This window comes from Sminthopsis crassicaudata, chromosome 6 (genome assembly GCF_048593235.1).
Source record: "Sminthopsis crassicaudata isolate SCR6 chromosome 6, ASM4859323v1, whole genome shotgun sequence".
NCBI lineage: Eukaryota > Metazoa > Chordata > Mammalia > Dasyuromorphia > Dasyuridae > Sminthopsis > Sminthopsis crassicaudata.
Window position 1 is genome coordinate 162,240,895 of NC_133622.1, and position 14,661 is coordinate 162,255,555.

Here is a 14,661-nt window from a genome sequence, read left to right on the forward strand (position 1 = left end):
TTGCCCTGTGAACCTAACCTATGCCACTGATCAACTAGTCTATTTCTTAGCCAATACCAAATGGTTTTGGTGATTGTTGCTTTATAATATAGTTCTAGATCAGGTACAGCTAGACCACCTTCACTTAATTTTTTTTTTCATTACTTCCCTTGAAATTCTCGACCTTTTGTTGTTCCATATGAATTCTGTTGTTATTTTTTCTAGGTTATTTAAATAGTTTCTTGGGAGTCTGATTGGTATAGCACTAAATAAATAGATTAGTTTAGGGAGTATTGTCATCTTAATTATATTCGCTCGGCCTATCCAAGAGCACTGAATGTCTTTCTAATTATTTAAATCTGACTTTATTTTTGTGGCAAGTGTTTTGTAATTTTGTTCATATAATTCCTGACTCTCCTTTGGTAAATATATTCCCAAATATTTTATACTATCGACTGTTATTTTGAATGGAATTTCTCTTTGTATCTCTTGCTGTTGGATTGTGTTGGTAATGTATAAAAATGCTGAGGATTTATGTGGATTTATTTTGTATCCTGCAACTTTGCTAAAATTCTGAATTATTTCTAATAGCTTTTTAGCAGAGTCTTTGGGATTCTCTAAGTATACCATCATGTCATCTGCAAAGAGTGATAATTTGATTTCTTCATTTCCTATTCTAATTCCTTGGATCTCTTTCTCGGCTCTTATTGCTGAGGCTAGAGTTTCTAGTACTATATTGAAAAGTAATGGTGATAGTGGGCAACCTTGTTTCACTCCTGATCTTACAGGGAAAGGTTCTAGTTTATCGCCATTACATATGATGTTTACTGAAGGTTTTAAATATATGCTCCTTATTATTTTAAGGAATAGTCCATTTATTCCTATACTCTCAAGCGTTTTTAGTAGCAATGGATGTTGGATTTTGTCAAATGCTTTTTCTGCATCTATTGAGATGAGTTTTTATTAATTTGATTATTAATATGGTCAATTATACTAATAGTTTTCCTAATATAAACCAGCCCTGCATTCCTGGTATAAATCCCACTTGGTCATAGTGTATTATCCTGGGGATGATTTTCTGAAGTCTATTTGCTAATATCTTATTTAAGATTTTAGCATCAATATTCATTAAGGAAATTGGTCTATAGTTTTCTTTCTCAGTTTTCGATCTACCTGGTTTAGGTATCAGTACCATGTCTGTGTCATAAAAGGAATTTGGTAGGACTCCTTCAATCCCTATTTTTTCAAATAGTTTACATAGCATTGGAATTAGTTATTCTTTAAATGTTTGGTAGAATTCACCTGTAAATCCATCTGGTCCTGGGGACTTTTTCTTAGGAAGTTGGTTAATAGCTTGGTCTATTTCTTTTTCTGAGATGGGACTATTTAGACTACTTACTTCTTCTTCTGTTAATCTGGGCAAGCTATATTTTTGAAGGTATTCTTCCATTTCATTTAAGTTATCGAATTGATTGGCATAAAGTTGAGCAAAGTAGCTCCTAACTATTGTTCTAATTTCTTCTTCATTAGTGGTGAGTTCACCCTTTTCATTTTCAAAGCTAACAATTTGCTTTTTCTCTTTCCTTTTTTTAATCAGGTTTACTAAGGGTTTATCTATTTTGTTGGTTTTTTCATAGAACCAACTCTTAGTTTTATTAATTAATTCAATAGTTTTTTTTACTTTCAATTTTATTAATCTCACCTTTTATTTTTTGAATTTCAAGTTTTGTGTTTGTCTGAGGGTTTTTAATTTGTTCCTTTTCTAGCAATTTTAGTTGTAAGCCCAATTCGTTGGCCCTCTCTTTTTCTATTTTATGCAAGTAGGCCTGTAGAGATATAAAACTTCCCCTTATTACTGCTTTGGCTGTATCCCACACATTTTGGTATGATGTCTCATTATTGTCATTTTCTTGGGTCCCATAAAATGTTTATATAAATGTGGACATAAGAATATAATTGATAGTCACTTTATCTCAATAATAATAAGATCTGAATTTTTTCTTTATCTTTTATATCTTCCCACCTCTTAGATTCCTTAAGAATTCATACCTCATTCCTTCCTTCCTTCCTTTTTCTTTCTTCCTTCCTTCCTTCCTTCCTTCCTTCCTTCCTTCCTTCCTTTCTTCCTTTCTTTTTCCCTCCTTCCTTCTTTCCTTTTTCTCGTTCTTAAATGAGATATAGATGGTATGATAATATATCAAAAGCTTTGCTAGAAATATAGATAAATCTATATCTGCATTCTATATTCTCCTCAACTATTAGTTTAGGAATCTTGTCAAAAAAGAAAAAGAGATTAATCCTTAATTTTTATGATTGAGGATTGCAGTATGGAGCTAGAAAATGTGAGAGGATATGAATAAGAACCTATTCAAATGGATTTATGACCTTTCATGATACTTTAAGAGTTCAGTTTCAGAGACTCTAACTCTTTCATTTTTGTTTTGTTATCTTCATCATCTAGCACAGTACATGTTGCATTTATGAATTATTTATTTATTCATGCTTTTGATTGGTTGTTGAGCAAGATTTACAGGCCCCTCTTGTAAGCCAGAGTGGAGTTTTGATGAGGGTTTAATCATTATATTAAAAATGGTAGTTTTCAATATCCACAGAGCAGGAAACAGAATGCTGCATTGCACCAGATCAGCAGAAATAATTAGTCAGCACTAATTTGGCTGATAGAAATTACCCTACTCCCCACCGAGGAGCTTCAGCCCCACAGGAGGTTTGATCCAGGTTGTTCCACCTTCTGCCTTTGGTTTCTTCACCACACTCTCACAGCAAGGAATACTATTCACTTGTCTATAATCTTGTGCGGCTCATAGCCCCATTTGACCCCTTAACCATGGAGCGGGATGGGAGAAGGAACAGAACCAGTAATACCCAGAACTTATAAAGAGCATGATAGACTTTAGAAAGAATTTTGGAGATTCCTGTCCAATACCCTTATTTTCTATATGAGCAAACTGAGACCAAAGAGGCTCAGTTACTTACCCAGAATCATACAGTGGGCAAGTAGGAGAGAATTCAGATACCACTCTTCTCGGTACTCTTCACTATTAGTAATTTTATTATTAATAATTATTATAACTATTAGTTATTATTTATATTATAAACAATTAGTAATTTTATCATTATCAATTTTTATAGCAATTACTATAATTACTTATAATGATAGCTAGCATTTATGTAGCACTTTAAGGTTTGCAAAGCACATTACACATGTCATCTCATTTGATGCCCATAACCACCCTGGGAGGTAGGTATTCTCACCTCCATTTTACAGATGACAAAACTGAAGCAGAGGTTAAATGACTTGCCCACAGCTAGTCTTCTGGACTCCCAAGTCCAGCACTGGATGCAAATACCACCTGACTATCCTTGTAAAATTCAGAAAGAAATTTCAATTTCATTACAGAAGGAAATTCTATTTGAATTTTAGCTTACAAAACAACAACAACAAATATTTCCCAGTTCTCAATTCTATTCTTCTAGCTAGAAGGCAGTTTGGGTGTTGGTTAATAGCCAACCCACTATCACTTCCATTTCCCTGTGGAAGATTACTTTCTAATTCAAGTTTAATGGGACGGAACAGTCTTTGCTGATTGCTAGAAAAATAACTCTTTTGCTGGCTTTGTAACCATCTTGGTTCTAAACTCTACAATCCTAACACCTGTTGTCTTATTGAGGATTATTTCTGCCTTCCTGCCAAGCTGGGCTATACCCCCTCCACTCTACCTCTCCCCATCCACTCAGTCTTGTCAGCACTTTGCTATTTCTGGACTAAGTAGCTCAATCTTAAGAGACCTCTGAGTCAGTAATAAAGATTCTTAAACTAAGAAAGCAGAAAGACTTAGAACTGAGGAAGAGAGGGGAATTGAAAACCAGAGCAAACCTGGATGGGAATTAGCCTTGCCCATGAGACGGGGAGACCCCTACTTCTCATCCCCCATTCAAACCTTCCCAGTACAACCTAATCTCTTTCCGAGCTGCTTGGGTCTGATGTCACATGGGGCATCCCTTAAAGCCTCTCAGGATAATTGAAATAAATCTGAGATTTACACTTTGCCTAGGGCAGAAAGGGATTTCAAACCTTAACATCAATGAATGGTTTCCACAAATAGCCACAGCGAGGACCAACAGTTCATTTTATTTTATTTTATTTTTTTAAAAAGCTGTAATATTTGAAGAAATCCACCTACCCCAGAGGCTGTTAGAATGAATCTCACTGGATATTGATCATGTTTGGGATTCTGACAAGGAATTTCCATCAAAATAAACTTCCTGTTAGATAACGCTAAGAAAGGTAAGGTCCCTGCTTCTTTCTAGAATAGAAAATTTTAGCTTGCACCATGAACCCCTTTGGCAGACCAGTGAACGTGATGGGCCCCCTTAGAATAATGTCTTTATATGTTTTATATATATGTAAATATATATAATTCATATGGATATAATATATAATTCAATATAATTGAAGGGAATGTTAACTTTAGTTAAGGTTAAAATAAACATGTAATTTTTTTCATTTTCATTTTAATATTAATTGGTATTTATATTCATATTTTAAAAATAAACATGTAATTTTAGAATGATAAGATAAACATGTAATTTTTTTCCAAATAAATTCACAACCACCCTCACGCCCCTACCACTGTGTTCTATCCCTAGAATCACATACTTCAGGTTAAGGATCCCTGCTCTAAAGAATAAGATGATCCCTTTGGACAGACTGGTGAAGACTATGGGTCGCCTTCTCAAAATGATACTTTTTAAATAATCAAAGGAAATGCTAACTTTCAACTAGAGGATAATAAAATAAATGGAATTTTTTCGCATCAGAGTTCACAACCTTCTTGCCATCTATTTACAGACCAAAGGTTAAAGACCCCTGCTCTAAAGAAACAAGATAATAGTACAGTAGGAAGACATGGGGAATATTCTATGAAAGTAAAAGTCTTTCATTAATTCTTCTATGCTCACAAGTAATCAAGAGAAGAGTGATCCAGTGATTCATGGACTATTAGATTTGAGTCCCTAGCATTTAGCCTGGCATATGATATTTAATTAATGAATTCTAATTGACTTGACTTCCTAAGATCTTTTCCAAATCTGAAATGCTAAGACTTGCGGAGGATATGCAGGTGAAGTAATTCCATTGGCTTAGTTCTGATTACTTCCACCATTTCCTGGCATTCACTCTCTAGTTTCATGCACCCTTTCACACTCTGGACATTTTAAAAAGTGGGTTGAATTTTTCTGAAAATTAAAAATAAAAAAAAATTATGTGCGTGACTATTTTATATTATATGATTAGTTTGGTTTTTTACTTGTTCAATTTTAGATCTGAAACATTTGATCTCTAATATTTTAAAGTTCCTTTTAAATTGCACTTTTTTATTTATTGCTAACAATTCATTTTTTACAGCCTGACTATACTGAACAAGTCTGAAATTAACGTTTAAAACAATAGTTAATAAGTTAAAATAAATGGAATATATGATTTGTTTTTGTTAGTGAGGGAGAAAAAATGATAGGCAACCAAACTATATTTGGTATCTGTAGCACCATGACTTCCAAGTACAAAGAACAATGAATCAGTCAACGAATCAGCTTTCATATATAGAAATGATAAATAAAATAAAAACTGATTCTTTGAAAAATACTAATAAAATTGATTGGCCAATTTGTTTTTTAAAAAAGAGGACAGAAAATCAAATTAGCAAAATAATAAATGAACAAAGGGAAATCACTACAAAATTTTAAAAAAATGAAAAAGAATGATCAGAAGTTATCATGCAACAGTATTCTAATAAAACCAAAAATACAAAAGAAATAGAGAAATGCCTTCAAACACATAAAATACCCAAACTACCAGAAAAACAAATGAAGATCTTAAATAACTCAATCTGAAGGGCAAAAATATAGATCTACTAGTAAAGGAACTACCAGAGAAAAAACTCCTGGTCTTGTTGGACTCATGGAAGAATTTTATCAAACTTTAAAAGAACTAATATCAGTACTATACAAATTAGTATCAAAAATTAAGAAAGAAAGTACCCCATCAGATTTCTTTTTTGAAACAAATATGGTTTTAATATTTAAACCAAGGAAGGATAAAGCAAAGAACTATACACTAATACCACAAATGGTTATAAATTTATAAATTTTAAATAAAATCTATCAGATAATAGGTTCATCAATCCATTAATGATTTAAGAAATCATTTTTATAATCAACTTGGATTAATACCAGCAATGGAGATGGTTCAACAAGCAGAAAATAATCAATTTAATTAATCATATTAAAAATGATCAACAAGCTTTTATTAAGTGCCCAGGATAATCCAGACACAGTGTCAAGCACTGGAATATATATGCGTATATGCGTGTCTGTGTATGTATGTATGTATGTATATATATATAATTTACCAAGAGTGAAGGGGAAAGAGAATATGTATTTATATAGTGCCTACTGTGTGCTAGGTTGAAATACTCATAGCTCTCAAAAATGTATAGTCTACCGAGGGAAAGGAAAAGTGGATAAACATTTATATGATACCTACTATATACCAGACATTAGGGTGAAATACTTTTGGCTCTCAAAGAATTACAATTTGCCAGGGTGAAGGGGGGGAAGGAAAATGAGCATTTATATAGTGCTTACTATATGCCAGGCATTATGCTAAGCACTTTACAATTATTATTTCATTTGATCCTCATATCAGTTTTGGGAAGTAGGTAGTTATTGCTCTCATTTTATTGTTTAAAAAAACTGAGGCAGAGAGAAACTAAGTGACTTACCCAGAGTCAAACAAATAGTTTGAAATAGTCTTTCTGATTTCAGGACCATTGCTCTATCTACTTTGCAACCTAGGGGAAATGAGAAAAAACACACACACATATACACAGACACACACATGCACATACATGCAATATGTATACATATTGTGATGGGGGCCTGAATTAGTAAGGTGGCTGTGTGAAAAGAGAGTAGTAACTGGGGCGTATATGAGAGATGCTGTGGATTTGGAATTAACAAGATTTGACAACTAGTTGCATGTATAGATTGAGAGAGTGAAGAGCTTGGAAATTCAGAGTGCATAGAAAGATGGTGGTCCCCTTGACAAACATTAGGAAAGTTAGGAAGAGGGGTAAGTTTGGGGGAGTAAAGAAAATGAATCCTGTTTTTGGACATGTTGAGTTTGAATTATATCTGAGATGTCTAATTTAAAACTCAAGACCATTAGGTAGTTGGGGATACATAGGATTAGGAATCAGAAAAAAGACAAAGATTGGATATATAAATCTGGTGGTTATGTTGCCTAGAGATAAAAATTAACTCCATGGGAAGTAAAGTTATTCTCAACAAAGAGAATGTAGAGGGAAAAGAGAAGAGTGCCTAAGACAGCACTTCAGTGAATACTGACAATTAGAGAGCATGATGTGAATAAGGGTCCATCAAATGACTGAGATGGCTTGGTCAAACAAGTAGGAGGAGAACCAAGAGAGAATAACATTGTGAAAATACAGAGAGGAGTGAGCATCTAGAAAAGGAGATGGTCAGTAGCATCAAATGCCAAGGAGAGGTCAAGAAAGATGAAGACTGAGATAAAGAGCAGGATTTTTCAAAGAAGAGATCATTAGTAACTTTGCAGATTGCAGTTTTAGTTAAGTGATGAGGCTAGAAGGCAGATTGCAAGTGAGAAGATAAGAATTGGATGCCACAAGCTTAAGACTGAGGAAAGGAAGAATGATATAGGACAATCCCTTGAGGAGATTAGGATACATACACACACACACACACACACACACATATCTTTTCTTTAACATAAATTTGAGTTATATAATGAAGAAAATGGGGGGGGATCTCACAGTGAACATTTGCTATTTTATCAGTAAAATATAGGGAGAGATCCCTGGTTGAGAGGGTAAGGGGAGGGGATGGTATGTGAGACTTGTAGAGCAAAGAGTTGGAATAACTGCTTTGCTGAATGGGATAGAGAATTATTTAGGGAAAAAAACTGGTACACTCAGAGTCCAGTTGAGAATACAAAAAGTAAATTTCTAATAAACCTAATCAACATTGTGTCATTTCTTCCAACTCTGCTCAGTAGCAGAGGGGGCAAATGATAGGAATAACACAGAATTGGGGTTTAGCAAACTATGAGTTGTGATAGGATAGGACAAGTGAATGAAAATTCAATTTTAGAAAATAGTGTAGAGTTGAAGTAGTTTATTCAAATACTAAGATTTGGAAGGAAGAAAAGAATAGCTAGAGCAGGGTTGATGGCCTGGGGAAATGATGAGAGGTGGAAGAATTGGCAGTCATAGTGAGGATAAATTATAGATTTAGAGTTCAAATCTGGCCTCAGACACCTACTATCTGTGATCCTGGGTTAAGTCACTTAATTCTGATTAGAGGAAGGTGGAGGAGAAGGAAAGGAAGAGGAGGAGGGTGAGTTAGAAAGAGAATGCTAGAAAATTAATATTGGATGAAAACAATATCAGAGATCTTGGTCATAGAAGTGGAAGATTTCTGGGTAAAGATGTGATTGAGGTAAAAAGGAAGAGGTCTGGGAATTGAATTGAAGAAATGAGACTTTAAGATGATTGAAAGAATATTATTCTGTACACTAAAGGTCCCTAACATAAAGGCAGATGTTGGAGAGGAGAAGAATGGGGACCAAACATTGAACTCATCTAAGAAAAAGATCTGATTCGGGTGATAAATTTGGATAGCGTGAACCTAAAAGGAAGAGAGCTTCTAGAATGATAGCATCCAAGTGATATTCAGAAAAGGGCATTGTAAAGAAAGAATGATTTTGACTTTTCTTCCAGAACTAATGTGTGTGTAGGAGTGAAAAAGAAGGGATATGAAATCAGTACTAGAAAGGGTGGCCAGACATGCTGTGTCAATGGGGGGAGTATCTCGGACTACCAGATGGTATAAAATAAATGGAAAGACAAGGTCTAAAATGAAAGGAAAGTCTATTAATTGTGGAATGAGTTTCAGAGAGCAATATAGGCAGAGCAAGAAATAGATATTGGAGGGGTTGAGGTTAATGAATTTGTTTTTAAATTAACATGATAAAATATCATTTAAAATATTCTTAATTATTTTGTTTCACTTCTGTTTTATTCCTCCCAAGTCAGATTGTTTTTCAGTGGAAGCCACTCAGTCCAAGACCAACCAGAAAGAAGACTGTTAAAAGATGGGAAGTGGCAGCTCCAATCACCACCATTTTGTTCTCCAGAAGGCAGAGAGCGGTATGCATTTCCACTCTATTTCATGGTAGATAGAGAGTCATACTCAGAGCCAGGAGGATTCGGGTTCAAGTCCCAACACTGACCCAGACTGGCTGTGGGACTCTAGGCAGGTCACTTCATGTCTCTAGCAATTCTCTAAGACTATGTAACTTGTAAAACAAGGGCAGATTTAGGCTGACTTCAGAAAAGTCTGGGAAGACTTACATGAAGTGAGCAGAACCAAGAGAACATTGTACATAATAACAAGATTATGTGATGGTCAACTGTGTTGGACTGGGTTCTTTTCAACAATGAGGTGATTCAAGGCAATTCCAATAGACTTGGGATGGAAAATACCATCCGCATCAGAGAAAGAACTATAGAAACTGAATGTGGATCAAAGCCTAGTATTTTCAACTTTTGTTGTTGGTTGTTTGCTTGTTTTGTTTTGTTTTTTCCTTTATCATATTTTTTCCCATTTGATCGGATTTTTTTATGCAGCATGACAAATATGGAAGTATGCTTAGAAGAACTGCACATGGTTAACCTATATCTAATTGTTTGCTGTCTTGGGGAGGAGGGAGGGAGAAAAATTTGGGGCATAAGGTTTTGAAAAGGTGAATGTTGAAAACTATCCTTGCATGTATTTGGAAAAATAAGATATTAAAAAAACAATAAAAACAAGGGCAGATCTACATGGGGAAGGAATTTCCCCACTGTGATTTCAGGAGAATTTGTCTGAAGTCCTAGAGAGATAGGCTGGGAACAGGACATGCTGAACATGGAGAGCAGCTCACTGGCACCTGTCCATGTTGGCTCCTTCCAGAGAACCTCTGCTGCAGAGAGTTAAGACTACGTGTGTCTCCTCTCAAATCCAGAAACCAGAAAACCTCTCCAGGTTTTGACCAATTCTATCTTTTGCCCCCCTTTGCCAACCCAGAGCATAGAGTAAAAGTGAGGGGCACTTTATGCAAATGCCAGACTTGATATTTGGCTCACAACAAGACTATCAAGAAAAATAATAATTCAAATAAGGAAATACATGCACACCTATACATAAACCTACAATTATGGTATATATATATATATATATATATATATATATATATAATATATATATATACACACATATGTATATGTATATATATACATATATGTGTGTACATATATATGTATGTATGTATATATGTGTGTATATATGTTTATATATATCTGTGTATATATACTCACTCATATGTATACATCTATGTAATACACACACATATTTTTAAAGGTTAAACTACCCTTCTCTAGAATATTTTCTTTAATAAACCCACAGACAACCTTTCTAGATTAGTAGAGCTCTTGTTAATATTCCAGGAAAACTAAAAGGTTTCTGCTTTGTTCCCTTTGATTTTGTTTTGTCTCTTATCTCTGGGGGAAGAAATAGCTATGCAACTGTACAATTGCCTCCTAAAGCAATCGTATTTTTCCAAGAATTTTTTTCTCCTAAATCATCAGATTTCCTGCCCACTAAGTCTTTATCTGTTTTAATTTTCTTCAATTTGAGTAGAAGCACTGGTTCTCACTTCTCTCCTAGAGATCAATAGCTTAGCCAAGTGTGTTGAAAATTTTAATTTACATTCAGCTGTTTCCATAGCAACCATCTCGGATGCCTTCATTCTCTGATACAGACTGCCTTCTTTATTCATTCAGTATTTTTATTGATGCTTTCTGTTATCTTCTCTCCACTAACATAACCACGCCTGATTTAGACCCTCATCATATCTTGACTGGACTATTTTTTTAAATTGTATTTTATTTTTCCAAATATATGTAAAGATAATTTCAACATTCATTTTTGTAACACTTTGTGTTACAAATTTTTTCTCCTCCCTCCTCCCCAAGACAATAAGCAATCCGATATAGATTAAATATGTGCAATCCTTTCAAACATATTTCCATATTTGTCATGTTGTGCAAGAAAAATCAGACCAAAAGGGGAAAAATTATGAGAAAGAAAGAAACAAGCAAAGAAAAAAGGTGAAAATTCCATACTTTGATCAACCTTTGTCTCCATAGTTCTGTTTCTGGATGTGACTGACATTTTCCATCCCAAGTCTATTAGAATTGCCTTGTTGAGAAGGGCAAGACTGGGGCAGCTAGGTGGGGCAGTGGATAGAGCAGCAGCCCTGAAGTCAGGAGGACCTGAGTTCAAATTTGACCTCAGACACTTAACACTTCCTAGCTGTGTGACCTTAGGTAAGTCACTTAGCCCCAATTGCCTCAACAACAACAACAACACAAAAAAAAATTCAGAGAAGAGCCAAGACCATCACAGTTGATCATCATTAATCTTATCATTATTGTGTACAATGTTCTCTTGGTTCTGCTCACTTCACTCAGCATTAGTTCCTGTGAGTCTTTCCAGGCTTTTCTGAAACTAACCTGCTAATCATTTCTTATAAAACAATAATATTCCATTACCTTTATACACCATAATGTATTGAGCTGTTTCCAAACTGATGGATATCCACTCAATTTCTAATTCCTTGCCACTACAAAAAAAAGCTGCTACCAACAATTTTGCATGTGTGGGCCTTTTTCCTCTTTTTATTATCTCTTTGGGATACAGACACTGCTGGATTAAAGTGTATGCACCGTTTTATAGCTCTTGGGGTATAGTCCCTGGATCTTTGTTAACAGCTTTCCACATCGTCACCATCTCCCTAACTTAGGCCCCTCTCTAATTCAATCCAACATTCTTCATTTTCACTGATGTTTCCACCAAGATTCAACTCAAAACCCACCATTGACAGATGGTCTCCTTTTCTACTTTCAATATAAGACCTTTTGTTAATATATGGAACATTACATATTGATATAGATGGTGTAAGATGCAGGTAAGGTTTAAATATCCATTCAAACCTAATTTGTGTTAAAAGGTTTTCTAGTTTTCTTAGTGATTCTTCCTCAAAAGGAAGTCTTTCTTCCAATAATTTATATTTTGGAGTTTATTAAACACTTGGCTACTCTCTTTTGATTGCTTCTATTTCTTGCTAATTTAGTCATTGATTCATTTTTGACAGCCTGGGCAGCTAATAGAGCACAGGCTCTGGAGTCAGAAGGACCAAATCCGGCTTCTGGCATTTATTACTTGTGAGACCCTGAACAAGTCATTTAACCCTGCCTGCCTCAGTTTCCTCATCTGTAAAATGAGCTGGAGAAAGAAACTTCAAACCACTGTGTATCTTTTCCAAGAAAATTCCAAATGGAGTATAAAGAGACAATTCCACAACAGCAATAAAGGGCAGGCATTGTGCAAAGCTCTGGAGCCACAAAAAAAAAAAGCCAAAAACATTCCCTGTCATCCAGAAGTTCACATTCTAATGAGGGAGATGACATTTTTATTTTTTTGATCTGCTTCACTTTTCTGGTTCTTTTTTTTTTTTATCAGTATCAAATAGTTGTGATGATGTCTGATAATGTTACATCCCATTCATTTTTTTCTCTTTCCTTGAGACACTAGATCTTTTTTTTTCAAGTGAATTTTGTCATTCTTTGGCCTATTTCTAAAGACTATCTTTTAGACATTTGATTAATAAAATAGTTAAGGAATAATATTGCCATTTAAATTTTTTTATAATTATTTATATTTTATTTTTTCTCAATTACATGTAAACTTAAATTTTTAATGTTCATTTTTTTAAACATTGAGCTCCAAATTCCGTTTCTTTCTCCCTCCCCTCTCCCCTCTTTAAGAAAGCAAAACAATTTGATATAGATTATATATACAAAATCGTGCAAAACATTTCCACATCAGACATTTGTAGGGGCAGCAGAGGCAGCCAGATGGTATAGTGGGTAGAGTACCCATCCTGGATTCAGGAAGACCTGAGTTAAAATTCAGCCTCAGACACTTAACATTTACTAGTTGTGTAACATTAGGCAAGTCATTTAACCTCAATTGCCTTGCCAAAAAAAAAAAAGAAAACAGAAAATACAGACCAAAAATAATAAAGTAAGGAAAAATATTATGTCAAGTTTTCATTCAAACATCATCAGTTCTTTTTCTGGTAGTGTATAACAGTTTTTTTTTTAAATCAAAAGTCCTTTGGAATCATCCTGGATCATATTGCACAACTCATCATTATATAACAGTGCTGTTACTATGTACAATATTCTCCTAGTACTCCTCCTTTCACTTTGCATCAGTCCATGTATGTTTTCTCAATTTTTTCTGAAAGATCCTACCTTTCATTTGTTATACCACAATAATATCTCATCATGATCAAATACCACACTTTGTTCAGCCATTCCCTAATTTATGGGTATCTTCTAAATTTCCCTTTCTTTGCTACCACAAAAAAAGCTGCTATAAATATTTTTGTACATATAAGTACTTGCCATTTTCCTTTGATCTTTTTGGGATACAGACCTACTAGGTCAAAGGGTGTTTATAGTTTTCTCAGGATTTTTGTCAAATAGTGATTTCTTGTCCCAAAATTTTGGATCTTTGTGTTTGTCAAACATTAAAGTACAATACTGTATATTGGGTGCCTAATTTTGTATTACCATTTTTATTATGTTTGCATGAGTAAACCATAAGCAGTGACTATATCTTTAACTATTTATCTTTATTTCCTTGTTAATTTTTTTTCTTTTTGGTTTTTCCACCTCTATTATTACTGTCTACTTCACTTCTTACAAATATAAATTCCTATTTGTAACGAACAAATATAAATTCCTATTTGTAACAAACAAATATAGTCAAGCAAAACAAATGATGCCTTTCTTCTCTTTCTTCTCTCTTCTCTTCTCTTTTCTCTCTTCCCTCTTCTTTCTCTCTCTTTCTCTCTCTCTCTGTCTCTCTCTCTGTCTCTCTCTCTTTCCCTCTCTCTCTCTGTCTCTCTCTCTCTGTCTCTCTCTCTGTCTCTGTCTCTCTGTCTCTGTCTCTCTCTGTCTCTCTGTCTCTGTCTCTGTCTCTCTCTCTGTCTCTGTCTCTGTCTCTCTGTGTCTCTCTCTGTGTCTCTCTCTGTCTCTCTGTCTCTGTCTCTGTCTCTCTCTCTGTCTCTGTCTCTCTGTGTCTCTCTGTGTCTCTCTGTCTCTCTCTCTCTCTCTCTCTCTCTCTCTCTCTCTCTCTCTCTCTCTCTCTCTCTCTCTCTCTCTCCCTCTCCCTCTCTTCATGTCTATCTGTCTCTTTTTCTCTCTCTATCCATCTATCTGTACATGTATATTTGTAATTCTCACAAGAACCAGCAGAGAATATTTGTCATATTTCGAGGAATGGTTCCTCTAGACAAGTTCACCTGTATTCTGCTCTTTCTCCTCTCAAATATTTGGTTGTTTTCAGTAAATAAGCTGGGAGATTTTATGAAGTGACAAGGTAGGTAAAAGTGTAAAAATGTTACAATTGTCTAAATTGCTCTTAAGGATTTTTGGCTCTGGTAAAGTCTGA

The 14,661-nt window shown here is 34.6% G+C and overlaps 1 protein-coding gene across 1 annotated transcript in view; it reads left to right on the plus strand.

Annotated features, from left to right (window-relative positions):
• The first annotated feature begins 9,190 nt into the window (after nucleotides 1–9,190).
• PPEF2 (protein phosphatase with EF-hand domain 2) overlaps nucleotides 9,191–14,661 on the plus strand; it is a 35,200-nt gene continuing 29,729 nt past the window's right edge. The window contains exon 1 of the mRNA XM_074274207.1: nucleotides 9,191–9,245. Within this exon, the coding sequence (XP_074130308.1) occupies nucleotides 9,191–9,245 (55 nt within the window). The remainder of the gene's footprint in view (nucleotides 9,246–14,661) is intronic.